Source organism: Cyanistes caeruleus, chromosome 9 (assembly GCF_971803275.1).
Source record: "Cyanistes caeruleus chromosome 9, bCyaCae1.hap1.1, whole genome shotgun sequence".
Lineage (NCBI taxonomy): Eukaryota > Metazoa > Chordata > Aves > Passeriformes > Paridae > Cyanistes > Cyanistes caeruleus.
In genome coordinates, this window is record NC_141709.1 from 24,627,784 (window position 1) to 24,654,195 (window position 26,412).

Genomic DNA, 26,412 nt, shown 5'->3' on the forward strand with positions numbered 1-26,412 from the left:
GCAGTGAATTCTAGACAGTTACTGCTTGAAGTGTGCCTAATGGCCACCACTTCCTCAAAACACTCCTTTGGTGTGTCGTGTCCCATGTGTGTCCCTGCTGTGTGATGAGTGTGATGTCACTGGGCACCTTGTGCATTGAATTCCCTTAAGGGTTGTTCTGGGAAAGCTCAGCCATGGCTGGCATATCTCCCTGTAAAGAAAGCAGTTTGTCATTGATGGTAATGAAAAAAAGAGAGCTAGAGAATGGGGCTGGAAAGATACTGAGGATGCCAAGGCGAGGGAGTCCACCCCTGATTGTTGGCTGGGACCTGTCTGCAGGCATGTAGTGCATAGGCACACCAGGGTAGGCAGAGAAGCAGTTTCTGTTGTTGTACTAGCATCATTTCAACCATGACAGAGTCCATTAGGAGTCAATTACCAACTATAGCCAGGAAATGTTAAGAAAAAAATTGCATTTTAACTAAGAATTTGAATCGGGAGCTGCATCAGCATCATTTCAACAAAGGAAAATCATTTAGCAAAGAGTCAATTGAGGTTGAAGCGTTTACAGCATGTACAGGCTGTACAGACCACATGAGGCAAAAGAACCCATTTAATTGCTTATTGCTGAATGCAATTCAGAGTTGGCTTGGCTGAGGCAGTGATGCTGATTTCCCCACACTGCTTGTGTCAGGGTGTTCAGCAACAGGCTGAGGGGCAGAGTTCGGGGAGTTTGGAAGCCAGCCTTCATTCAAAGGAAGCAGAGAGGATTGGTTTTTTGATTGCAGCCTTGTTTGTCTCAAACAATGCTAACAGGGAGGCTATATCCTGCCAAAGATCAAAGTGATCTCTACAAGTTCATTAGCCCTGTTGGTGGTTAGCGAATACTTTTTCCTTTATGGTCATGTTTAGGAATCTTTTCCCAGGTCCTCTGTTTATTGGACAGGCAACAGATAACTGAAATAAACTTAATGCCTGGCCATGCAGAGTGATTTGCAGGGTGCCACCTCAAGATGAAGACCTAGAGATAACTGATAGGGATGTGAGAGTTATTGGCAGGGAACTTGAGAAATTGAGTCACTGTCCTTCAGCATCTCTTATGGTCTTGGGGCAGCCCTGGCTGTCTCAGCCCTGGCTGGAACAAAGAAAGAGCAGGCTGCAGAGTCTCTCTGTAGAGGAATCTGGGAGCAGCAAAGCAAGTGCTGTCTCCAAAGAAATGGGGAGATTCGAGGTGACTTAGTTTTGGAAAACCACAATTGTGCATGTGTTTTGCAGAGGTTGTAGCTATTCTTAGCTTGAATCATAAGTTCTGCTGACCCATTCAGGGGACCCCAAACCATTCAGTGCACAGATAGCCTGGTTTAATAGTTTTAAAGTCTGCTCACCTTTTGCTTTCATCAGCATAGATTTGTAAGGGATTGCATTTATTTTTTTCCATTTTGTTGAAATTCAACTATATGCTGTACTGTTAGCAGCAGAAGCATTGGAAGTTTGCTGCATTTTAATGCTGTGCTTAAAATAAGTAAGGAACAAAACTGTCTAATGACTGGGCAAATGACAAAATATGTATGAACAGCAGGTCTCCCTGGGAGGGGGCAGTCCTTGCATCCTCATTAGTGGGCTCATGTCTGTACAGATCAGAGGTTTCTCAGCTCATTCCTTAGAGAGTTTACAGTAAAAAGGCAAGATTTAGAGAAGTCCTGGGCTGTTTTGATCAGTGAAATGGGTCTAAGTTGGATAAGGATGATACTGTACAAATACATACAAATACCATGTAGGGTCAGGGTTTCTGTGTGGGTGGATGTAAGGCTCTGTGCAGAGCAGTGCATTTAAACCAACTGGCCAAAAATATTTGAGCTTTCCAAAGATGCCTTGAACTGGAGTATTCTTCTCAATGAATTGCTTGGGATTTTCCCACTGAATCCCGTTGTCTGGGATTTTCCTCTTGCTTCAGCTCTGGCATGTGGCTGTGGCAGGTGGTTCTCTGTCATAGGAAATGGTCTTTCCCCTTCAGACAGTCTCTATATGAAATCTCGTGTTTCTTTTGTTTCCTCCATCAACACATCCTGTTTCGATCTCTTTCAGGCTGTTCCTGAGACTGCTGGCATCAAGTTTCCTGACTTCAAATCTGCAGGTGTCACGCTTCGGAGCCAGAGGGTAGGTTCTTGTCCTGTTCCCATGGGACCTCTGTTAATGTCTTTCACTGTGCCTGGCTCTCTTCTCATCCTTTTATAGCTAAAAAAGTCAAGTTCTTGCCTCTAAAATAAGAAAGGCATTCCATAAATGTGGAGACTCAGAAACCTGGAATGCTGGCTCTGTGGAAGCCAAGTCATTGCCTTGCAGAGGCACCTGAACTTGCTGGTGTTTGACACTGGTGTGCCTGCTCTGCTCTTAGACACCTGTAACAGAACCAAATGGAGCTGTCTAGTCCAGAGCTCAAAGCCAGAACTAATGGGCTCCTTGAAGCACGTGTGTTACTAGCTGAGAGGTTCTTTTGGAGTCATTTGGGCTGGAAAGGACCTTAAAAATCATCCAGATAAGATGATTAAGAGCTGGATTAACCTGGAGCTCAGGTTGTGTCTTGAAAAAACCAGAAACACATAAATACATAGAATTTTTAACTTTTCTGTATACATTATCTTAGGAGATATTTTTTGGAAAAGCCCCTGTGTTCAGGCTGTTGCAGAGGTACTTCTGAGTAAAGAACTTTCTTGCTGTTTTTGTATTGCTTTCTTATATCAGCAAGACTTCACACCTGCCTCTTAGCCACAGGTTTTGGGACACCAAGTAACTTAGATCTGTTTGGTCAGCTGAATATTTTCAGAGAAGTTTTGATAGCAAAATCCTGTGTGCACATACAAGTACTTTTCTGCTTTTTTTCCTAGCAAAAAAAAAAACTATCCTTAAAGCAACTTTTAATTGCTTTATTATAGCAAAATCAGATAAGTACATACCTTGCCCTCGCATCCTCACTTGGCATAGTAAATTTGAAAGGCTGTTTTTATGGAATGTTCTTTTGATATCAGGATGGTTTCAGATCTTGCTGGCTGTTAACAGAAATGTGTTAAGGATAATGCTGCTTTGATGTACTGAAGCATGTGTGTGTTAGAGGTGGGATGCCTCAGCAGGGTCACTGCTGAGGGGCTCCTTCAGTGTACCAGTGCCACCATCTGCAGGATACCTGTTTGAGTGAGGGGCTACAGCCTTGAGGAAATCCCACTCCAGAGAGAAGCAGGACTGCAGTGCAAGTGTTGAGATTTATTGAGATGTGGCACATGTGTTCTCCAACACTAAGATAAATAGATAATTTATGGAGATTGATTTGGATTTTGAAAACTAATAAGTAATGGTTGATCTTTTCTATTTTTTCTACCCCCTCTGGAAGAGAAGCTGAGCAATAACATATCAGTGATGGAACCATCTGGCAAAGCCAGCAGCCTCTTTGTGTGCCAAACAGACAATCCAAATCCCAGCCTTCATGAAAATGGGTGCTACATGCTTTTATCTGTTCCTTTTAATGCTCACAAGATGCAGTGCTAAACTGAGGCATGGCAGTCTGATTCAGCAGCTTTTAGCTGCAGTATCCAAGCTCCTGAAGTGACCTAGAGCAACTTCCTATGTTATTCTTGAAATTTTTAAGGAGATAAATGCTATTCTTACAATTACCAGTAGTTTGTGAATTAAAAAGATGGTTCATCACTGATCTAAGTGAAAAAACAATACTTTGCTGTTTGGATTGTGAAACCTACCTCTAACCCAGAAACATGAATTCATTTGTGGCTTTTAGCCAGTCACCTGGCTTACTTATCCAAGCCATCCCTGTTTTTTAAATGGGAGCTATTAGACTCACTTGCCTCACAGATGCATGATGGGGAGAATTAATTACATGAGGTCAGTACAGGCCTTTTGAACTGGTAAGAGGTGCTGAAGTGCCAGATGTTATGGAGTTGACAGTCCATGCTAATCCAAATTATTTTACTTGTGGGATTTATATGGCAAACCCTCTGAACTCCAGTGATGTGGAATTGATCAGGGTGGAGGCTGACTAGGGCTAAGTGAGGAACTGGAATGGAAATTCATACTCTGGCAACATCCAACATAAGATGTTTTGCCCTTAGCACATTGAAAAATGATTTCTAAAGCTTGTGCTGTCCTGCAGTAAGTTTTTTTGCCTGAAGACCTAAAGAGTTCCTCACTTAAAGGCTTCTGTTGCCCTCCTTTATTTTATACTTTGCTACCATGCTTTACGCCTTTGTGGTTAGGTGAAGCTGGATTTTTCAGTGAAATCAGGGCTCAACCTCTGTCATGTGTGAAAAATGTACCATATCATCCCCAGGATAATGGCACTTATTCTTTGATTAGAGACTTTTTTTTTTTTTCTGAGGATTTACAATTAGTCTGGAATCTGAGTTAAAATTAATTTATAGAAATGAGTCCTTGAAGAAAAAGTTAGGAATCTGTATTCAACTTAATTTGTTCGCAGTAGTTTTTATGACAATAGCCATGGCTCTTCAAATTCCCCCTGTTGTTACAGCTTACACGATCTTATGGACAGGCTGAATTTGAAGACTGGGTTTTTTTTCCCTGTGAGGATTAATGGTCACTTAGAGCCATTATTCTTCATAACTGAAAGTTTCTCCTTCAGCAGACGCTGAAGAGTAATCTTCTGCAGTGACTTCGACAAGCTGCCTTCTATCAGACTGGCCTCAGTCTCCCATTGTTCTCCATGGGACTGTGGCCACAGGCAAAGAAGGCCACAGCCCCCATGCCCTTGCTCTGCATGGGATTTCCCTCTGCCTCCTGACAGCACAGATTGCAAGTTTTTCTGAGGCAGTGGGAAGCTGGGCATTATGAAAAGCTTCCTCTTAATTCAAGACAGTGTATTGCCTTGGTGCTGCTGAGAACAGGAGGCAGTAGTAGATGTTTGGAAAGGAGTGAGCCTTCCAAGAGTTTCTTGAAAAGAATTTTAGACCTTTGCATTTGATGTTAGTAAAACAGCTTATGAAAATGAAATCAGAACTGTGTTATTAATCCTAAGCATTACTTCTGGAAAACTTTCTGTTACACCAGCTCTGCTCAGTTGGGAGGTTAGACAGCCAAAGAGCCAGAGGAAAACAGATGTGTAGGGAATTTGACCAGGGGAAGGTGAAGAAAAGACTAAAGGGAAAGCAGAGAGCTATGAGGGAGGAATGCTTTGCTGCAGATCTTCCTGAAGGGAAGGAGAATGGGAGCTGTTGAACTTGGATATTTTCGAGGATCCAGACAGACCAACAGTAACCACATGTTTGTGATCTGGGCATGGTGTTGCTTCAGTAAGGCAGAACTGAGTTTGTCCTGATTTCGCCACAGTGTTTCTGTACCATCTTACGTTCAGCATTCTCTTAAATTTAACCTTTGTTGTGTTCAGAGCACTTGACGTTGGCATGCTTAACTTCTCTGCAGTGTGTTTTAAGTTGTTCTTCTCTCTCAGACCTGTCTATGGATTTTAACTTACAATTTTGGTAATGCTGTTTAATTGTTTCAGCAGTGATTTTAAGAAGGAGGGTGATGAATGGGAAAGGGTGGATGTTGAGGTGTATGTCTGTGTCCTTGCTCTGTTGTCATGGGTTCAGAAGCAAAGGAACTGGAAGATAATTGATTGAGTGGTGTCTCATCTGGAAAAAAAACCTCCAAAACCTGTGATTTAAAGATGTTTGTAGAATTCTCAGTCTGCAGAAAAGACTGAGGGATGCTCCAGCTTAGTCATTCAAAGCTGGCCTCCTCCTTTCAGAACAGGCTTCCAGCCAGCAGCCTGACTCCATCTGCTTAACTGGGAGCTTGTAGACAATTTGCCAGTTGAACAAATTAAGAAAGAAGGAAGGAAAAGTACAAGTAGAACTTTAGCACTCATTGATTCAATTGATTCAAATATTCACACTCACCAGCTTTTAAATATTTAGTAGCCTTTTGAGCATTTTTTAGCACTGATTAATGAATAAGAATTTACTGTGGTTGTGTGGGGAAAACATGTGTGTGAGTTATTCTATTTTTTTTTTTCCCTTGGAGTGAGAAGTAAGTGCTTCCTGCAAGTCCAAGGTGAATGATATTTCTAGAGGAAGATGGGGTTGTATGTATTTGTTTAGACATGTTTATTTTCTATATTTGATTCAACCAATAATTAAATGGCCAAGCATGCTGGCTGTTTACCTTGCTTTGGAGGCTGCTGGCTCTGTTCCTTCCCTATCATTAATGCAAACCCAGACCTCATTGGCAGGGAACATGTGACACATCTGTCTGTCCTCCTGTGATCAATACTGTCCCTTCAGAGGTTCAGCTTTTGGAAGCAGTTCCATAAAATACCAGTTATTCTTATTTGGATTTGATAAATTTAATTACTTAAAGCAATTAATTATTTATTTGCTTTGTATTGATTGCACTCCAAGGCGTTCTGACATCAATCTCATGGAGATCAGCAAACCCTTATTAGGTGGGGAAAGTTTATGTTACCAGGTCTGAACATCCCATGGATTAGTTAGCTGAGATGTGCTTGTTGCTTCTGCTAGCAATTTTTCATTAGTGAAGTTGTATGTTTTGCACTCTACAAGAGAGTGGCCGGGAGTAATTTCCACAGGGAGCCTGACAGAGGTGTAGAAGGGAAGTAGTTCTCTCATTTCTGTGAGTAAAACTTATGAAGAAATGATGCAGGCTGGATCGAATTCATGTTGTGGCATTGCCATCTATTTGTTGTATTACATGCCCTTTAATTAGGGCCAAGAGAGTGCTGGTGCATTTCCTAATCAAACTCCTGTCCGTAGAGAATGAAATAAGATGAAAATATTTGTATATTTATTTTTAAAGAGAACTGCAAAGGATACAAAATCTTAAATGAACTAGAGAAGGTGAATCCAACACATTTTTCCTCCATTCTTGTTTTTAGCTAAACCAAAAGGCACTTAATGTTAAATTGCTGAAAGAAAATGAATCCATCACCTTTTTTTTGTGGAGGTCATTGATGTGGGAGAGCTTCTGGACCAAAGCCTTAGTAGGTTCTCAGGTATAAGGAAAGCATTCTGGGTGCAGGAATGGGATCTTTAAAATAAATTTGAGTTCTGGAAAGGACACTCCATGCTGCTGCTTCTGTTGAATCATCCAGTACAGTGTCCATGCAGTGTGTGGCCTCAGGGAGCTTTGTCAGTCCTGGATTTGAGAAGCTTTTACTACCTTTGTGTGCCCATAGTGACACAGTCTCAGGTGTCATTCATCAGCCAGTTTTATTGTGTGTAACATGTGCAGAGCTCCATATATATCCTTTAACCTTTTTTCTTTCATTAGTGTAACCAATATAATGATTGCCCTGTAATTAGTCACTGTGGTTGTTTGTGTAAGTGGAGATTCAGTTAAATTATTTAAAAGAAAAGCAACATCAATTCAAGACTAGATGCATGTGTTGCTACACTTTCCTATGTCTGATCTGGAAGTTTACATATCATTCTTGTACCATGGTAGAGTGCCCTTGGAATTCCCCCCTCCTGTGACCTTAGGGCCCCCTCCCTGTAATCACAGCATACATTGCTGAGTTCTTGATTTGTTTGTCAGATGCAGCTCAGAGGGTGCAGCCATTTCCATTTTCTGCAGCCACCTCTATAGGTCTCATCTTGGTCTCCATGCCTGTAGTGAGAGACAGGGGCAGGACTATCTGGGAATCTGCAGATCTGCTTAAAGCAAACTACTGTAGTGTCATTCTGGTAATGTGCTTTTAGCATAAAATACCCCCAGTAAAAATGTCCTGTGCAGTTTTTTCTTCTGCACCATGTATTTTTTATTTTTTTCCTACAGAAACACTTTCTGTAGTCCTTTTGCAATTGTTTTATAGGCTTGCACTATTTTGAAAGCAAAAGGTATTTAAGGACAAGGAATCTCAGGATTGGTAAGTGGCCAATGATACTTCGCTTGCCAGAGAATGTCCATCTTCAAAATGGCAGGAAATCTTAGCAAAGTGTGAGTTCCTCTTTTTTTCTCAGGTGTCTTGTTTCTGGTCATAGCCTGTGTGTCAAATGGGGAGAAAGCTGTTGCTTTCCAGGTTCTCAGCCATCATTATGTAGATTCCAAGTAGCCCTAATATTAGGCCACTTGTGCCGTTTCAAAGCAGTCTGTATCCTCTTTCTGGGGAGAAAGGGTGGGAGAGTATAAAAGCCTTGAAGACCCTTTTGCCTGCACTGGTGAAAACCCTTCATGCTGTGACATTGATGCCCCAGGACTTTGGTTCCTTCAGGGAATCTTAGCTTTACCCTTTGAGTCAGTGCTACAGGTGAATAATGAGGCGTTAATGCTTACAGGATCAGTGAGCTGCTTCTCTGCCATATATGCCTAGGTGTGTTGTGCTTCTCTGGTATCTGTTGGCCTCCCTCATCTTGACAAAGCCTTCACTAGGTATATTCCTGTAAAACTGGTTTAATTTACAAGGAGGATACAAGTATAAATTTTACAGTTTTGCACAACTGATTTGGGAATTTCTGAGGTATGTCTAGCCACAGCCCAAAAACCCCTTAAATAGACATTTACATAAGTTACTTTAGAAATGTTTTCTTTTTAAAAGATTTGTTTATTTGTCATTAAGCCTCACTGATGGAGCAAGTTGATGGTCATGTACTGCTCCAGAGAGATGGCTGTGTGTTTAATGTGCAACAGAACATAGGAGAGATGGCATAGTGGTATTACTCCTTATTTTGACCTGTGCAAAATCTTACTGTGGCAGATCAGCAGGCATAGACAGAAGACAGAGTCCATAGCTATAAGTTGGGGCAGAGAGAAGCATATATGTTCATTGAGACAGAGAATAGCTGTGCAATTTCACCCTTTTCTACTTTTTGCATATATTCATTGCACTTGCCTGTCCACCTTCCACCGCAGCACTTCAGTTCCATGCAGTGAAGCACTTCAGAATTTCAGAAATGTGCAAGTTCATATCTTAAACTGAATTTTTCAGCTGAGGTTTTTCAGATTCTAGAACTCTAAGACTTAAGTACTTGATATGGTTCTTCCCTTTGTTGAGTGTTAAAATTGTATAGGAGTGGAGGCTCTCTGCTCCTGCAGAGTAAAGCCATGCAGCCCAGGAATGTTTGACCTTCAGGCAGAAAATGCAGAAAACATTATTCATCTGAAACTTCAGCGCTCTTTCCTGGAAATCCACTAAACTATTCAGTACTCTAAAGATCTCCAAGAAGAAAGTGCCTAATGAGAAAGTTTTCTTGCTGCTGAAATCTACAAGGAAGGTGGTTTTCAATGTCAGTGAGCTATATAATAATGCTGAACAATACTGGTGCTGGTGCATAAAACCACAGTTTACAGCTGTACAGACACAGGTCAGATGTGTGGAGATTTTAGGATGAATGTTTTTAGGACAGTTACGTTGTTTAGGGTTGGGGAAGGCTGATTTTAAGGAGAAGCTTACCTTAAAATTGAATAAAAATGAAGTGTGGCATCACCACATACATGAAATATTCAAATAACCACTGATTAATTAAAAAACCTTGTATTTTGGTAACAGACCAAACAAAAGGCTTCAGCACAAAAGAAGATTTTTTGGGGAGGAGTGGGAAGTTTGGAGCATCAGAAAAGGAGCATTTATGAAGAAAGTGATGAATTGAGAGCGGGACCTTTAAGATGACCACACCCACACAATTACTCAAGGGCCGTGAGAATCTGTAGATGCTATAGACCTCTTCCATTCCTAGTGCAGATCCCCATGACAGTCTCTACCTGCCAGGTGGTGATGCTGTGAGACATAACAGAACTGTGTTGCAAGCTCTGCTATTACTTAGACTTCATTACTCTACTAAAATAGATTCAAATACATTTATAACTATGCTTAAAAGTATTAGCATAAATCATGAAAACCGAATGGCACACAAAAATAAATGAACTGAGTCTGTTTGGGGAGGCTATATCTTCAGTTATTTCTTACCCTGTTTGTTCATTTAATGAATTTTGCCAATTAGCAATTAATTTGCAGTAGGTCCCCTAGTCATTAGTGTGAATTAGCAAGGTTTTGTTGGCAGAATGCCTCGAACATTAAATAAAAACCCTGTATCATGCAAAACCTCAAGGGTACTTCATGGTGAGATCCTGTACAAAAATTGAACTGCAGAGGGTCCACCTCAGTCCCAGCCCTTGCTGTGAAGGTGTTGTGGGAGCTCTGTTCTGTTCTTTTTGAACTGCACGACTCAACTCTGGAGCAACGTCCTCCTCCTTCAGGGGGAAACAGAGCAGGTCAGTGCCCTGTATTCCATTCCTCCCAGACCTAGTGCATTCCAGCAGAGCCTATGTATCCCAGGCTTCTCTCTGCATAGGCAGGCTCTGGTACTGTGGCTTTGTGGTGTTGACTCACAATTTTCTGTAGCTCTTTATTTTTCTCTTGGTACACGCAGTTCATGTGTTTAATGCAGGTTGTTTATAGCGAGGACAAAGGATTACAGTCCTTAAATCAAAAGTGATGTTGGTGTAATTATAAGCACAGGCTGGTGTTGCGAAGAGGGCTGTAGGGAGAGGCTGTCAGAGGAGAAGAGCATCCAAAATATAGTAACCTCAAAAACCCCAGCTAATCAGTTTTCTGACGGGAGCAATCTGTTTCCCAGGTATTATTATTATATGGGGACTTTAAAGATAATAAATAACAATAATAGTCTACTATGAGGAAGGAAAGAAAAGGGCAAATGCCATTCACCTCGGAAGCTGTGGTTGCTCACTGGAGTTCTCTGAGGAACATAATTTTCTTCGGCCCCTGTGGAGGCCTCCATCCATGACAACACCAAGAACATCCCAGGAGCTGTGGTGTCAGCAGTAAGCTTGCCTGAAGGGGTGTTCTCATTAATGCAGAGATATGGCCTGCAGAAACCACATATCCCACTGCAGACATCATGAGCCAGAGAGCTCTTCTTTGGGCTACTGGCTGGGACTTGTGGCCCCTGCAGATTGCCTCATTCTTTGGGAATGAGGGGTAAGTGAGCAGCACTTCCAGCACTGTGCTGCTTTTCTGGATATCTGACTGAAAGACCAAAACAAAGAAGGGCTTCCTGAGGTAAGCTTGGTCTTATCAGAGCTGTATAGAGCATGAAGACTTCTCTCTTGCAACAAGGCAGCCCAACTAACGGACCTTGGCTAACAGATTATCAGCAGCATTTGAGTAATAGACTGCTCATTTAGTTTTAATACATTTTGCATAGAGAGCAATCAGCCTTCATCAGTCTTAGAGATGAATTGGCTTAGCCAGCTAAATTCTAAAGATATTAGTCCGACAGCAGCCACATAAATCATAACATTTTCTTAATGATGGTAAAATTAAAATATACTCTTGCTTTGAGAAACCAATGAAGCCTTCCTGTTTGCAGGCCAGATCCTCCTGCCTGAATTAAAAAGAAGCTTAATTGATGTGGTTTTAAACTAAACTCACAGTCCCACTCTTCCTCAGCACCTCTAGTGTTCCTTTCTTTGAAGTTAAATTAATTTGTCCTGCCTCTCCCTGCTCCAGCCTCTAATCTTCAAGAGTGTCAGTGAAGACCAGACTCCTGTGGGACATGATCCAAATGTGCTTAACATCACAGTTGAAGGCTTTGCCACGTTGTTTGCATTACCAGTAGGTATTTGAGCTAGTGGAGGCCTCCCAGATGGAAAGCTTGGTCTCTTCCTTTAACCAACAAACCAAGACCTCCTGTCTGTATAGCTAGCCTAGCCAAAGGTGAACTCTTCTTGTCCTTTGTTCCTGAAGCTGGCTTGGTGCCCAGCGTGCTTTTGCCAGACGGGAAATTAACAGAAGGGAATCTTGCCTTTGGCTAAGAAGGCTCCAGTGTCTGCTGTTGGGGCAGGGGTGAAGACAGACTCTCAGGGCTGTGATGTCACACAACTATTGTGTGTCCACGAGCTCTTCAGTGGGCAGATGCTGGGCTCATTGTTAATCCTTAAACCCCAGTTAAGGGCAGTACCTCCTGACTAGATCAGCCCCTATATCCCGAAGCTGAGGCAGAGCTGAGTATTTCACCCATTTAGATGTTCTGTATGATTCTTTGTGGCACAGAGCAATTCTTTGGGCTGAATCTTCTTGCTTTCAGGGATGTCTTCCTGATATTCTAGACTTGACTAAGTTTTCTGCTAAGCTGTGCAAAGTGACCTTTCCTTCCTTGGCATCTGGCTGCTAGCTGCAGCAAGGCATCCATCTCCTGTCCCAGGGCTGGGCTGAGTTATCTTAGGGCTCTGCCCTGTCCTTTTCAGCAGAGCCTGTGCAGGTTGTCTGTGCAGCAGAGTTCCTCGGAAAACCTGTTTTAGTGGGGTTCTGCTCAAGTTGAGACTCTGGCCTGAAGACTTGACTGAAATCCAAATACATGATAACTTTGACAGTCTTTCTTCTGCTAAAACTATCATTCTGTGGTGAACTGCAAAGAATTGGTTTCTTTAGCAGTAGGAAAGAAGTATGAAATTGACTGCTGTGCAGAAACCCCAGCACTAAGCCAAAGACCTTTGGGGTAAAAAACAAAAAGGCAGAGGCATCCCATGGTCCTTACCTGTGCTAAGTGTTTGCATGAAGGTGTGGTTTTGTTTCTTTTCTCTAGTGGTCCTGTTGGATTCTCTGGGTCAGGCTGGTTTCTTAGAAATCCTCCCCTGATAGTCGTATTGGTCCTTTGCTGGAGCCTTTCTTGTCGTGTTAATATCTGTCAAAAAGAACTTGGTGCTTCCCAGCATGTACTGTGAAAGGCCCATTCCCCTGGGGTGCTCTATGGCATCCATACTCTGGTTTCTTGGCTGAAGTGATGTCATGGAGAAGGCAGGATTTCCCACAGGTCCTACACTGGTGTTGTGGAGCAGCTGCTATGGATATGATATGGACATAGCCATAGCTGAGTTAAGGTTAGAACTCTCAGCATTTGGGGATGTGTGCATGCATGCACTGCTCCGGCATTCAGAGGAATTAGGAAGTTCCAGATGGAGCCTCTTGGCATTTTTGTGTTGGGGCAGCAAACACTGGAAGCAATGGGTCTAATCTGGGAGATTGATGTTGAGCTGCCTGCTTTGGGCAGCTTTAGCCTGTGGCTTATGGGAAGTAAGGTGACCACAGGCCCTCCCAGTGTGTTCTCCCTGAGAGGCCAGTTTTAAGGTGGAGTGAATAATGTTTCTTCCTTCAGGTCATTCCCAGCCACGTTGCAGACTCATGGTTGGTTTGGCTGAGGTTTGGGCCCCTGGTCAGTAAGCAGCGTGTGCAGGATGCCTGCAGGATGCTCTTGCCTGCTGGGCAACTTGGGTTGCTGAATGGGATCCCCAGGTTGAGGTGTGAGGTCACCTTTCCAGGGCTGGATACAGAGGGGGGCAGCCTGTGCCTGTGCAGAAGGATGTTTGACAATGCAGTGTTGAGAGCCCTTTCTTTCCTGGTGTGTTTTCTAGCATAGCTGAGTGCTTTCATTTTTTCTTGGGTATATCCGCAGGGCTTGGAAACCTGTTCTCCCTGCCATATTGTGCCAGCTGCGTTTGTGCTGCTGATAATCTAATAAATGCTTGGTCTGAGCAGCTAGCACTCCTGCTAGAGCCCAAATGAATGCAGAGGAAGGACCCTGCTAAGTGTGTGCATTCTTCCTCTCCTGGCCAGCTTCAATTCCCTTTCATAGCTCACATCTGATGCTTCCTCTCTCACCTAGCCCCTTAGCTCCGATGTAAATGTGTGTGCACACTTCCGCCAGTCAAGTAACTGTGCTCTCTCTGTCTCTCCCCTTTGTTACAAAGCCTGCTCTGTAAATGAATCCCACAGGTCTGGGGCTCAGCAGGTAAAAGGAGAAGTGAGTCTGTTAGCGCATGAGTCTAATCAGGCCGGCTAAAGCGAATAAAGTAGGGCAGCATTGCACATTAGCCGCTGTGTAAATGAGCCCTTTGATGGGCTGGGCACCGCGGGAGAGGGTTTGAAGCCAAGAAGAACTTTTGTTGTTAATTCAGTGACACATGGAAACTGTAAAACAGCGTGTCTTGCACACACACGAGAGAGAAAATAAAAGCCCTCACGACCGGGCTTTTCAATACCTGCCCTCGGACCTAGTCTGAAAACTTTCAGCCCCTGTCTCCCTCTCTTACCACTTGATTTTCCTTTCTCTCCCTTTCTTTTTTTGTTCCCCCTGCACTATAAAAAGAAAAGCTCTCTTGCCTTTTGAACTAGACGGCTGTGAGTGAGGGCTATCTCTGAGCTGTGTGGCTCTGTTACCTTTGTGTTCCAGATGAAACTGCCAAGCTCGGTGGGACAGAAGAAGATTAAAGCCCTGGAGCAGATGCTGATGGAACTCGGAGTAGGTGAGTAAAGGGGGCACGCGAGAGAGAAAGAGACACACAGAGCTAGCCTTTGTTCTCGAGATGGGCTATTTTTTCCCCTAGTAATACAGCCAGTTTCTTGAATAACAGTATGTGAATGGTTTTTAAAATATTTTATGTGTTTAAAAAAAAAAAAGAGAGGGTAAAAGCCAGAACAAGATGCACAGGGCTTTTTTTTTTTCCTCCCAGTAGAAAAATCTTTTAAAAGAGCCTTTGTTTCTCTCTTGTTTGGGCCTTTTTAACCATCAAGAGAGGCAGCGCAGTATTAGGAAGGCAAATCTCAGCCTTGCCGGGAGAGGTACTTCTAAGTGTGTTAGTGACCACGGCACGCGCATTGTTCAGGGCTGCCCTGTCTTGCTTTTAAGCCTCATTTCCTCTTAATTTACTGCTCACGGTGGCAAGTCCAAAATGCATCTGGGACTGTTCATCCCCCCTTTATAGGTTGCATGCTGTGTGAAAATCTGGAGCATCTCTGCTGAAAGGCGAGTAAACACACATCCCTCACTCTTGAACTCGAGTGTCTTAGTAGCTGAAAGAAGGGTTCACTTAACATGTACAATACCTGCTCGTGGCTAGAGGGGGAGAAGTGCAGCCCATGGCCAGCGGCTGCTCTCCATGCAGTGGGGACAGTTTACAGGTATTACAGGTCCCAGCATGCAGTGTCTCTTGATTAGACACCTGATGATCCCTTTCTCCCGCACGGTGGCTGGAGAGATATTTAAAGGTAGGAAAAGAGAAAAATAGAAGCCTTATTAATGATTTACAAGAGGTTACTGAGCCTGTTCCCAGCACTGACTTCTGTTAAGTCTTGTTAGTTTTTTGGGCCAGCTGGTTTATGGCTCGCTATGTTGTCTCGGAAACTGTGCCATTCTGAAGACCTACCGTGGCTGGTGAAAGTGGCTCAGCCAGGATGGTTTCCTGTTTCGGCTGTAGAATTGAGGGAGCTGCTATTTGTGCTTACTAGGGAAGCCTGGGGGAAACATGTGAGTGTTTCTTGGAGCTCGCTTTCCATGAGGGTAAGGAGAGGTTCCTGCCTCAAAGAACACACATACCTTGGGGGTCTCTTGGGGCTCCAGCCCTGCTGTACTTTAGAGTGCAGAACCACACCTGGGCTTTGTGGGGGTGAACACCCTGCCAGCAGGAAGGGGGTCATGTGGGCAGCCCTGCAGATGGGGCCCACTTCTCTATGTGTGCATGGTGGGGTGCAGCAGAATGCAAGGTGTGGGGAGGTGATTTGATAGTTGCTGCTACAAACAGGTCTGTAACACAGCAGCAGAACAGTTCTCTGCCTTGGACCTGCCCAGGGAGGAGCAATAAGAAGCAATGGAGCTCAGCCTGTCCACCCTCTTTTGGTGAAAGTGTAGGGAACAGCAGGAGCTCTTCTGCCCTTTGCAGCAAGGTGGATCCAGTCTCTCTGTAAGACAGAGCTCCCTTCATATGTGACCTTGTGGGTGGCAAGGTTCAATCATCTGGTTTTTCCATCATCCTTCACTTGCTGAGTGCTGGACTTTGAAGGTTCACCCTTAGTCATTGGCCAGAACCAAAAGACAGCCCAGCCCTTAGGGATACCAGTTGATATTGATCCATGTGATTAGAGTGAGGCTTCTGGTGTATCTTTTTGGGAATGAAAGAGCAGCCAAAACATTTATAGGGATTTTTCATTTTATAGGGTTGTAGGTCTGGGTGTTTAACAGAGGGTGTTTTTCTCCCTAGATCTCAACCCTATGCCCACAGAGGAGATTGTGCAGATGTTCAACGAGCTGCGGAGTGACCTGGTGCTGCTGTACGAGCTGAAACAAGCCTTTGCCAACTGCGAGTATGAGCTGCAGATGTTACGGCACCGCTACGAGGCCCTGGCCAAAGCTGGGAGCATCGGCCCCCTCAGCGTGGAAGGTGCCCATCCAGATGGCCAGACAGGGCTCGGCATCGAGGAGGGCAAGGGAGATACCAAGGACCAGATCATTGATGTAGTAGGAGCACCACTGACCCCCAACTCGGTGAGAAGGAAGGTCGGGGGGGCAGAACAGGGCGCACTCAGGTCTCCGACGCAGATGCCCTGACAAGCGCTGGGGATGCTGCCCTGCTCTCCCTCCAGGCATGCGCGTCCAAGGGAGCAGAACACGCCTGTTCCCCCCCAAGTCCCAGTGCTGCTCTCTGGGCTTGTCTCCTGTGCTGGACAGTGTTCTTGGTGCTACAGGTGGGGCCAGCAGGGCTTTCTCTACATCCTGCATGCAGGCAGATAGCTTGGTGTGGGTGGACCAAAGCGGTGAGGCTTTGGGTGATGAGAGCTTGTTCTAAGGCAGCAACAGTACAGCTGCAAACCTGAGGCATTTTTCCTCTAGACACAGCCTCATAAGGGTTGCTCAGCAGAGGGAAGCGAGTGGGGAAAGCAGTCTTCAGGTGATGAGACATGACTTGCCCAAGACCCTGGAGTCAAGCAGTAGCCCTGCCTGGAGCAGGAGGCTTGGGAAGGAGAGAGGTGTTTGAAGAGCAAAGGAGGGTTTTTGTACCCTACTTCCAGTGCCAAGAAAGAAAAGCCAGGCCTAGGGCTTCTTCCAGTGCAAGCCCTGTGGCAATGTCCTGTGCATGTACTTCTGCAGGATGTGAATCACCGGCCTCTCCTCCCTGCCTCCAGGAGGGCAGGCTGCCCAGCCCCTCACCACTGCCTCAGGGTCAAGGGTAAGCCTGGGGATTAGCTGAGGCTGCTTTCCCCTCTGTGCAGTCCCCTGGCACAGCTGAGCTGAACTGCCTGATGAAAGCTGTCCATCTCCACACCGTGGCATCCCTGACGCCTCCAACGCACTGCCCCTGGTAGCGGCACAGACCTTTACTTTCTAAAATGTATAATGTATTGCAGGATATTGAGAACACCTTATCTGTCGACGGCAGAGGCGACACGTTAACCTGGACTTGAGTAATGTCCTATTTGATTGTGACAATGTTGAGTCGTAAGGAAGAGTTCCACTGAGACAGGTTCATGTTTGTAAAGGAGTCTTTTGAATTATTATTTTTTTTCCCCTACTGCATTCAATCTGGAATCTCACCCCTCCCTCCCTGCGGTCTGGAGTGTCCTGGTTCGCAAACTTTCGGGCTGATTTACAGTACACTTGGTCTCCCTTGAGAACTGGCTTGTTGGGAAGGTGGGAGAGATGGTGGTGGTGGCCATAACTGCAGGAGGAGGGAGCCCATGAGTGTGTTTCTGACCACATTGTTCCTCGGTGCCACCTCCTGGAATTGGAAACAAAGGCATGGGCCCAGGCAGCACAGAGAGGGTTAAACTGACCTGGTCTCTGACATATTTGAAAGAAATATAATCAAGTTAATTCACTGCAAGGCAAATTCAGTACCTAAAGGGCCCCCATGTTAAATACAGCACTGACCTTTACCGGCTGATTACACAAAGACGACACAATTAGATTAGTCCAAGACAAAAGGTCAAGCACATTCACACTGTGACCATTTTTTGCTACCTTTTGGGGGCGGGGGGGAAATTACATCCCAGCTGGAGGGGTATTTTGGAGAGGAAGAGAAAGGGGCTTCTGTCCCATGTTCTGCCTGGTTCAGATATGTTTGGAGACTCAGGCAGGGCCTGGCACTGTGCTTGCCCTGAACCTTTCTACGGTTGTTGGGCTATTGGTGGTGTCAGCATAGGAGAGAGCAACGCCCTGCAGCCCACAGCCAGCTTTTCCAAAGATAGGCTGAGCTGAGTAGAGGTCATGTCCTGGTGATCCTCCTTGGCAGATGCAACTCTGGTGCTTCTTGTCCAGCATCATGGCTGAAATTTGCCTCTGGAAGATTGTTGGGCTCAGTCAGCACTGAGAAGGGGGATGGCTGGTGGGTGCATGCATGTGTCCCCACTCTGCATGGCGATGGCCTCAAGGTGTCCAGGCCGTGGTGGGGACAGCGGGGCCAGGGCAGGGTGCAGAGGAAGCAGCCTGTGGAAGCACAGCGCTTTGTCCCTGCCCCGTGGCAGCAGTGTGGCTGGTGGTGGGAACAAGTAGCTCTGGAGCACAGCGGTGCTTTTTGATGGCCGTTCCTTCCCTTGCTCCTGCAGCTGTGGGTGCTTGGCCATGACACCTGCCCTTGTCCTGCTGCAGTGGTTTAACCCTGCCATGCCAGCCTTGAACTCCCGAGTTCAAGCGTGTGCTTTGCCACTGAGCTGCCAGGGCCTTTGGGGGAATCAATTAATCTCCCTCCTTCAAATTCCTCTGAGTTGGAGAATCCCTTTGTGCTGTCTAGCACTGCCTGTCCATGGCACTCTACATGTTGGATTAAGCATGGATTAGTTCAGCCTCCAAACCAGCTTCTTCCCTGAAGCCAGATTTGTTTCCCTGGAGAGAAGTATCTTGCTCCAGATGTTGGAGAGAGTGGCAAAGCCAGGAATAGGATTAGGAGTCCTAACTCCTGAGCACTGCCTGGATTCCTTCCCAGGAATTGGAATGAATGGGCAAAGGCACACCAGGGTCTTTCGAGATACCGGTTTTGTCAGCAGCTGTCTGCCACCACCCTGCTTGGCCAGCAGTGGGCATGGGGGACATGTCAGCAGGGTGTATTAGCCAGGCTGGGAGAGGCATCTTTCTCAGAGCCCATGGGGAAGTGGGAAGCCTGGTGCTGTCTTGCCCTGCTGTGTCCACCACTTTTCGCCTACCCTGGCTACCTGTCCACTCTCTCCCAGGGACTGCAGTGCCCATTGCTGACCATTAAAGCTGAGCTGGGATCCCCCCAGTGCTGTTTGAGGCTGACCCCGGTAGGGACTTTACTCGGGGCCTTCGGGAGGTGAAAGGTGAGCCGAACTCGGAACAAATTAGTTCCAAGCAGAAGTTCAGCCAGTTACTCCAGATTGGATCCTTTGATTTCCGCAACTCAGACTCCACTCAGTGATCTGTAATGAGTGACTCTCAGAAATCCTCACATTGCAGCACTTTGTTCCTGAGCTCACAAGTCAGCCCATTAATGGGTAAAGGAAAGGACCTTGAGTCTAAGAAGTCTCGGGTTCAGAGTCAGAATTATTTGACTTTTAAGCTTCCTTTATCTGAACTCCTGCTGACTTCTTGTTTTCTGAGCCTGTTTGAAAGCTAGAAGTTACATTGTTAAGATCAAACATTCTCTCTTTCCAGATGGAGTTACAATATCTGTCTTTTATATATATATATTTTAATATATATAGTGTATATATACCAGGGTGTATATATATTCTTCTCTTTTTTTTAATCGTTCTTTCCATTAAAAGAAACTAGACTTGTAAGCTCTTGTAAATTATAATGTAAAACATTTTTTTTAACCAGACAGTTCCCAATTTTGCCCGAGGCAACTGGAATAGCTGTGCCACGGAAGGCAATAGGAAGGTGATTAATATGAATTTGTGACATATTTGAAAGATGGGTCTTTTGCCATATAAAGATTATCAAACACATGTGCTCTTCCCCATTAATTCTGCAGCCCTCCCAGGAAAGCCACAAAGCCCAGCTCCTTTGTTTCCAGGGTGGGTTTTTGTTTTTTTAAATGTACCTTTCGGTCCCCTTGATTACCCTGTATTTGATTTTTATAGGGCATCTGCTCACTCTGCTGTGTGGGTTCTCTGGCCCTTTTATTTCCCCGTTAATCGGATCCCGCGAAGGCAGCGGTGCCAGGGCCTCTGACGAAATCCGTGTGTGTGTTGTATTTAACTTTCAGCCGTGCAAATTCCATGCTCTGTTTGCCGTCTGCCCGGCGGGAACTGGGGGCCGCTTCCCGCCAGGGGAGGCAGCGGGGCCTCCCACGACGTGCTCTGCCGCCGGGAGCAGGCGCACGCAGGGCCGGGGGCCGCGGGAGCAGGGATGGGCAGGCCTGGCTGGCTCCGGAGAGCGGGTCCCTGCTGCCTCGTCCGTCCCCTGGGCGCTTGTGGGTTGGGGCAGTGGCTCTGCCGGCCTGCGGGGACAGGGGAGGGCTGTGGGGCCGGGCACGGCGGGCACCAGAGTGCAGTCACTGTGCCAGTGCAGCGCTGGCCTGTGCTGCTGCCTGCGGTGCCTTGTGCCGTGGGGACCCGGAGCTCTGGCACCTCCTGTCGCTGCAGCACCCAGCACATCTGGGAGCTGGGCAGTGCCTGGGGCACCCCACACGCGGAGCCCAGCTCTGGGTGCTGACCCTGCCGTGGCTGTGGGCGGAGGGTCCATGTGGCACCTGGCACAGTCTCACTGTGGGGAAAGTCTCACTTGGTGACAATGGCCCCGGCTTTCCTAGGGCTGGGTGCAGCCCTGAACCTTCTCTGTGAAGGGGAGCTCCCTGGAGCTTGCCAGGCCTCGTTCAGGCATATTGGCATGTACTGCCCAGAAAAGGGGTGGGTTTTCTGAGGAGCCCTGTTGTTTTGTCAGCCTCCTGATCTGCTCCTGGGCCACATCACAGCACGTCTGGATGGCAGAGGAGCATTTCCAGACTCTGTCCTGTCCCATGTGAAGCATCCCTGGCACAGCTGCCCATAGCACAGAGCTGTTCTGCCCCTCTCTCAGTGTCCTTCTTAGGGCTTGGTGCACACTGTCTTGCTTAGTCAGGACTCCTGGGGCCACCAAGTTCTTGCAGAGTTCAGCCCCTTCCTCCTGACCATCCCAAAGCCCTGTTCATGCCAGGGAGGTAGCATTCCCTGTGAGGGTGCTGTCCCACCCCCTTGTCACCACTGGATTAGCTCTGTCCCTCCTGTCACGCAGAGACTTGGCTCTGCCTTCGACCAGGCAGTGGAGTCCAATTGGCACTGCCTGGATTGCTGCTGAAGCTCTGGAGCTAGCTCTGGGACAGGTGGATGTGTTTGTCACAACCCAAGTGGTCCCACCTGCTGTTCTGGTTTCTCTTTTCTTTCCTGTCTCCCTTTTGTAGCAGAGAAAGTGAAGGGAGTTGGCCTCCAGCTCGTTCTCCATCAAGAATGTGAAGAAGCTGTAAGCATGCTGTGCAGGGTGAGGATGAGGAGGTGCAGGGGCAGTGCTGACTGTCCCAGTGCCCCTAGGGACAGCTGGCTGCTTGCAGCCATGGGACAAGACAGGGCCTTGCTGGGACAAACACTGCAGTGCTCCAGAGAAAAGTGGGAGCTATCCCCTCTGCCCAGTGCTGTAGTCCCAGCCCCATCTGACCTCTGGAGTAGTGCAACCTCCAGGTGCTTGTAGCAGGTGCTGGAGAGCTGCCCCAGAGATGTGCAAGGCTCTGCCCCAGGGCACCCATGGCTGCCCTGTGGCCACTGGTCCTGGTGCATGGAGCTGTCTCACCCCCATCCCAGACAGGCTGGGTGCCACTGACCCTACTGGGAGCTGCTGCAGCCCCTGCTGCCTTTGAGGCTACCATGCCGTGAGCCTGTTGCTCCCATGCCCAGCTCTTCTGTAGCTGCTGTCTTCCACTAACTCCTGCGTGCCCGACACCTGCAGGTGCTGCCTTGCCTAAGTGAGGGGCTGCCCCTGCTGGAAACACTCGTTGTCCCCAGCACTCACTGTCAGTACAGTTTCTCCTACTGCCCCACCCAAGGCGTCAGTCTGTGGTGGGAGGGGCTCCTGGTCCGGGCATCTCATGTTTTGCAGGGTCTTGGAGGGGCTGAGGCATCACGGTGGGAGCCTGGGTTTATGTGCTGCCCACTGTGGGCACTGGTGGCCCTGGCTGTGTGCCCTGCTCTGGGCTGCTGCCCACCCTGTGTCCCCTACACCTGCCTTCCAAGTGTAAGTGGCCATCATCGATCCACTGTGACAGTGTCCTCTGAGTCACATTCTCGCCTGCAGGAGCAGAGGGCAAAGGCCAAGTTCTTAGTTTTCATAAAAAACTAATTAGACAACTCCCATCGAAAAAGGGTCAATAAAGCTGATCAGGTGCTGCACAGAGGGAACTGGTAAAACCCCTGTGACCTTTGCATGGAGCAAGTTGCCTGGACTGCCCCTGCTGTCTGGGAGCTGCCCACTCGGTGCTAGCTGGATATTGCATCCCCATTACCCAGTGGAACTCTGGCACGGGGCAAATTCCTTGGGCACCTGGATGCAGTGCTGGTTCCTGCATGGCTGGGTATTGCTCCTGCACCCCACAGTGTTGCACTCGTGCTGGCTCAGCTGGCCAGGGCAGAGCAGATGCCCCAGGGTCCAGCAGAGCCATGCTGGCTCCATTCTGTAGCCAAGATGCTCCAAATGCAGTGGCAGCTGTGTGGCTACAGTGTGCCAGGCTGCAAGGTGGGGTGACAGGTGCCAGTGGGATGTAGTGGTGGCTGTCACCTGGCACTGGGCAGAAAAGTGTGTGGGGTGCACCAATGGATAAGGTCCAGCTGTGATGGGCTGGTGGGATCCTCAGGGTAGAGCTGCCTTGGGGCACAAGCAAACCTGAGGTGGTGGTGGGGCTGGTGCCCACTCACAGTGCCCATGCTGGAGAGTGGGGCAGTGCTCCTGGCAGCAGGGAACCTTGACCACCCTTTCACAGCCAAAACCCTTGCCTTTTATGGGGAGCACGGACGTGCCATACCCCAGGGAGCACCCTACTCCCACATATCCAGGTGGCACTCCCCTGCCTCTGCCCCCCATACAAACTTGCACATGCATGGGCACAGCCTGGGCTCCTTTACCCCCAAACTTTATTCATGTGGCACATTTACAGCAAGGATTGGAATAACTAGACAATGAAAATGCTGGGGTTGCATTATCGGTTGGTTTAACTGGAACACCACACACCATGCAGTCATGTACCGCCAAGTTCAGTGCCTGTATTGCCCTTCTGGCTGCCGTCACCGGCTTCGCTCCAGGCCATGCACGCACGGGCCTGGGGCTGCAGCCTCCCTGCAGGTCAGTGCCCGGACGAGGGCTCCATTCAGCAGGGCCCTGGGGCTGGGTGACACTGAGAGGACGTGCGCCCTCAGCCCGCCCCACGGCTCCCCCCAACCGCCCTGGCCGGCCGGGAGCCCACCCAGCCGGGGATGTGCTCGGCAACTCTCTCAGGCAACAAGCCAGCTGCTGCTGAGCGTCCGCGGGGACCTGTGAGGGGCACAGCACGTGGGCACGTCAGGGGCTGAGCCTCAGCTCGGGAACCGAGGGAGGTTGGCAGGGAGCACACTCAGGGGCCTGGGCCAATTTGCAGCTCCCCTGCTCAGGTACCTGTGGGCCGGGGGCCAGCGCGCGCTGGCACGTCCACCACCGGACACGGACACGGTGCTGTGGCGGGCCTGTCCCCCATGGAGCTGGAATTGATTGGCGGGGACGAGGCAGGGCTGGGCATCCCACCCAGCCCCGCAAGAGGCACGAGCAGACGGAACGGGGAGGGGACGGGGCTCCATGCGGACACTGTCACCTCCCTCCTGCCGCCCGCCTGTCCGCTGGGCCCCTGCCTCACTGAAGGGAGCCCTCCGGGGCCCTGCAGCCCACGGTGGGGCTGCCAGGGGCTCTGCAGCGGAGAATACAGGCACTTCACCTCGAACATAAAGAGACGGATCGCGTTTGTCACATACAGGAGTCAGAGAGGGGTTAGTGTTGACTCAAAAAGGGGAAAAGGCGCTCAGGGAGAGGCGGGGGGAGCTGGCGGGGAGGGCGAGGGGCCGTCTCGACACGCTGAGCCTCCGTGAGTGCTGCCCGAGTGCAGGCACACACCGGCATCGCTGCAGCAGCCATCGAGGCCTGAAAACATAAAACCGGAGAAGAGAAAGAAGAAGGGAAGGTGGGTATGGCCCATGCCAGGGTGGAGATGGGGGATGCTCTGGCTGCGGGGTGGGAGAGGGAGGACGGGGTGGGATATGGAGGGAGGGACGGAAATCAGGAGCCAAAGAAAAAGAACGAACTACAAGTCTAAAATGTGGTGCAAGCGCCCTACGCGGCTGTCCGCTAGCATGGCATAATGTCCGGAGCAGCCCAGAGAGGGAGTCACATCAGGTCTACACAGATTTGCCTTCCCATATATACAACCTCTACTGGAGTTAACAGCTGAAATTGAGATTTTTTTTGTGTCGGTTCCTCTGGCCTCGGTTGCCGGGTTTTTTTTAATGCTGGAGCCCGTCCTCCCCGCCTTGCCGGCACCGGGCGCATGCAGCCCTTGCCTGGCTTGCCTCGGGGATCAAAAAGGTTTGGAGGTCTGCTTGAAGATGAAGCCTCTATGGGCCAGTGTCTTCATGATGTTGGCAATGTTCTTGCAGTCATCTAAGGAGAAAGCACAGAGATACTGGGTTAGAGGCATGATCCAAAGAGGAGTTGTTGGAGCAAGTTCTGAATCCCGCACTGGACCTGTGTCCTCACCAGTCCAGGTACTCTGTCCCAAGGACCTTGCAGTGATGTGGCAAGATTGCAGAGCTCCCAGTCCCAGCACTGGCCACCTGCATCCCAGTATGACCCGGTGCTGCACTGAGATGGACCCATGCCCCAGACCTGAAGGTCAGAGTCATCCATGTTCCCACCAGAGCCAGCCCGCGGTGCCTCCCTATGCCCAGCGACCAGAGTTTGACAAGTGACAGGTGGCTGGGATGGCAAGCCACAGCCACTCCTGGTGCTGGGCTGTGGCAGAGCAGCAAGATGGGAAGGGGGAAGGCTCTTGTGTTATTTACCTGGGACTAAACTCAGGCACCGTTTGCTAAAATAGAAGCTGGGCTTAAATTGATTCCTAGTGTCTATATTTCATGTTGAAAATTGGCTTGTAAATCCATGTTTTGATCTATGAGGGCCGTCTCCTTAAGAAAAAGCAAGAGTAAATGTGTAATTTCTCCCTTGACAGCACACGGCGCAGAGGCGATCCTTCTTCCCGCTCCCCTCCGTTTCGGGACAGCTCCACTCGTTCCGATTACCACTCTTTCTTCCTCGCCCCACGCCTTGATGTCTCCATTTCATTACCGCCCGCCCATTTATCAAGCTGTTACCGTAAGGGTGACTTTGCCCACTTGCGTGTGGCAGCGGGGCCTGGCTGACATGGGGAGAGGGTGCCCCGGGAGGGGGGTGCAGGCAAGGCCCCCCTCTCCCCGCCGCTGCTGGATGGATGTTGTGGTGGAGGGACGGCTGCATCATTACTGATGTGTAAATGATAAAGAAGCCTCCACATCCATCTCCCAACTGTAAATCCAGGGAGTGCTTTATAATCAAGCTACAGCGATAATAATGTGAAATTAGGTCTCTCTATCAACGGGAGGAGGCCTTTTAATCACAGCTTAAAGGGTGCAAACGCTGTTTATCATAATTGAACTGTATCCGGGCTAATTGTGGCCATATTTCACTGTCTAGGAGACAGCAGGCTGCCTGCTGACAGTGCCGCGTGCCGGATTGAGGGCCCCCCGCAGCCGGGCAGCGCTGTCCTGCTGCCAGGCATTGCCTCTAGGGATGGGGCTGCCTGGCCTCCTGGATGCTCCCTGCCCCACCAGCAGCGCAGCCCAGCCCCACCATGCCCAGTGACCTGCTGGCAAAGCCACTGCCTGTCCCCCAGCATCTGCTGGAGGTTCAGAACTTTCCCCATGTGCAGCTTCCTGAGGGGCTGCTATGAGCTGCCAGAGACCCTCCTGGCTGATGGTTGGCAGTGGAAGAGTAATGTCCCCATCAGTGCCACATGCCTCTGAAATGTCCCCAAGACCCTCTCGTGGCACCCCTTCTTGTCATTCATCTGCCAGACAGGGGACAGCAGCTGGGCATGAGGACAGCCCAACAAAAGAGGGGGTCCCCAGCCCACTGGGTGGCACAGGGCAGAGGTGAGCCCATCTCTCTGTGCCTTCATCCTCTCTTCTGCCCAAGGTAACACTGATGGCTGCATAAAGCCCCTGGAGGTGACAGGTGTCCTGCCCAGCCAAGCCTCAATGCTAGCTCCTGCTGCTGTCAGGTTGTTCCCACTCAAACGATCCCCTCACTGTCCTTAGGATCACCTGTTCCATCTTATCCCCCAGACAACTGAGTGCCCCTTGGAAAGCCCTCAGCCCTTGGAGCCAGCTGCCAGTGGGATCTAACAGGGTAATAGTGGCTTGAAAGCTGGGGAAATGGAGGTGAGAGGAATGCAACTGTCTGTGGCAAAAATACCCCCACCCAGCCAGCCCTGTCCTGCTACCCCCAAAAAGTAACAGCAAAGCAAATCCTGGAGCTGTGGCAGGTGGGTTGCAAGACAAGTGAGCAGTTTGTGAAAGCACAGCCCCAGGTGTCCCACTGCCAACCTCACAGCCTGCAGCATTGCCCTGAG

General features: G+C 48.5%; 2 protein-coding genes across 6 annotated transcripts in view; one reads left to right on the top strand and one right to left on the bottom strand.

The window, feature by feature from the left end:
* DMAP1 (DNA methyltransferase 1 associated protein 1) overlaps positions 1-19,708 on the top strand; it is a 35,440-nt gene extending 15,732 nt beyond the window's left edge. For 2 of the 3 annotated variants that reach the window (XM_086841286.1, XM_086841285.1), the window contains exons 8-10: positions 2,065-2,136; positions 14,205-14,277; positions 16,009-16,494. In XM_086841286.1, the coding sequence (XP_086697412.1) occupies positions 2,065-2,136; positions 14,205-14,277; positions 16,009-16,355 (492 nt within the window). In that variant the 3' untranslated portion in view covers positions 16,356-16,494. Of the gene's footprint in view, positions 1-2,064; positions 2,137-14,204; positions 14,278-16,008; positions 16,495-17,152 lie in introns of those variants that run through there. The other variant, XM_086841287.1, reaches the window with a different exon arrangement.
* Positions 19,709-22,841: 3,133 nt separating this feature from the next.
* Positions 22,842-26,412, bottom strand: part of ERI3 (ERI1 exoribonuclease family member 3) — a 130,444-nt gene continuing 126,873 nt past the window's right edge. For all 3 annotated transcript variants that reach the window (XM_086841290.1, XM_086841291.1, XM_086841292.1), the window contains exon 8: positions 22,842-24,407. In XM_086841290.1, the coding sequence (XP_086697416.1) occupies positions 24,325-24,407 (83 nt within the window). In that variant the 3' untranslated portion in view covers positions 22,842-24,324. The remainder of the gene's footprint in view (positions 24,408-26,412) is intronic.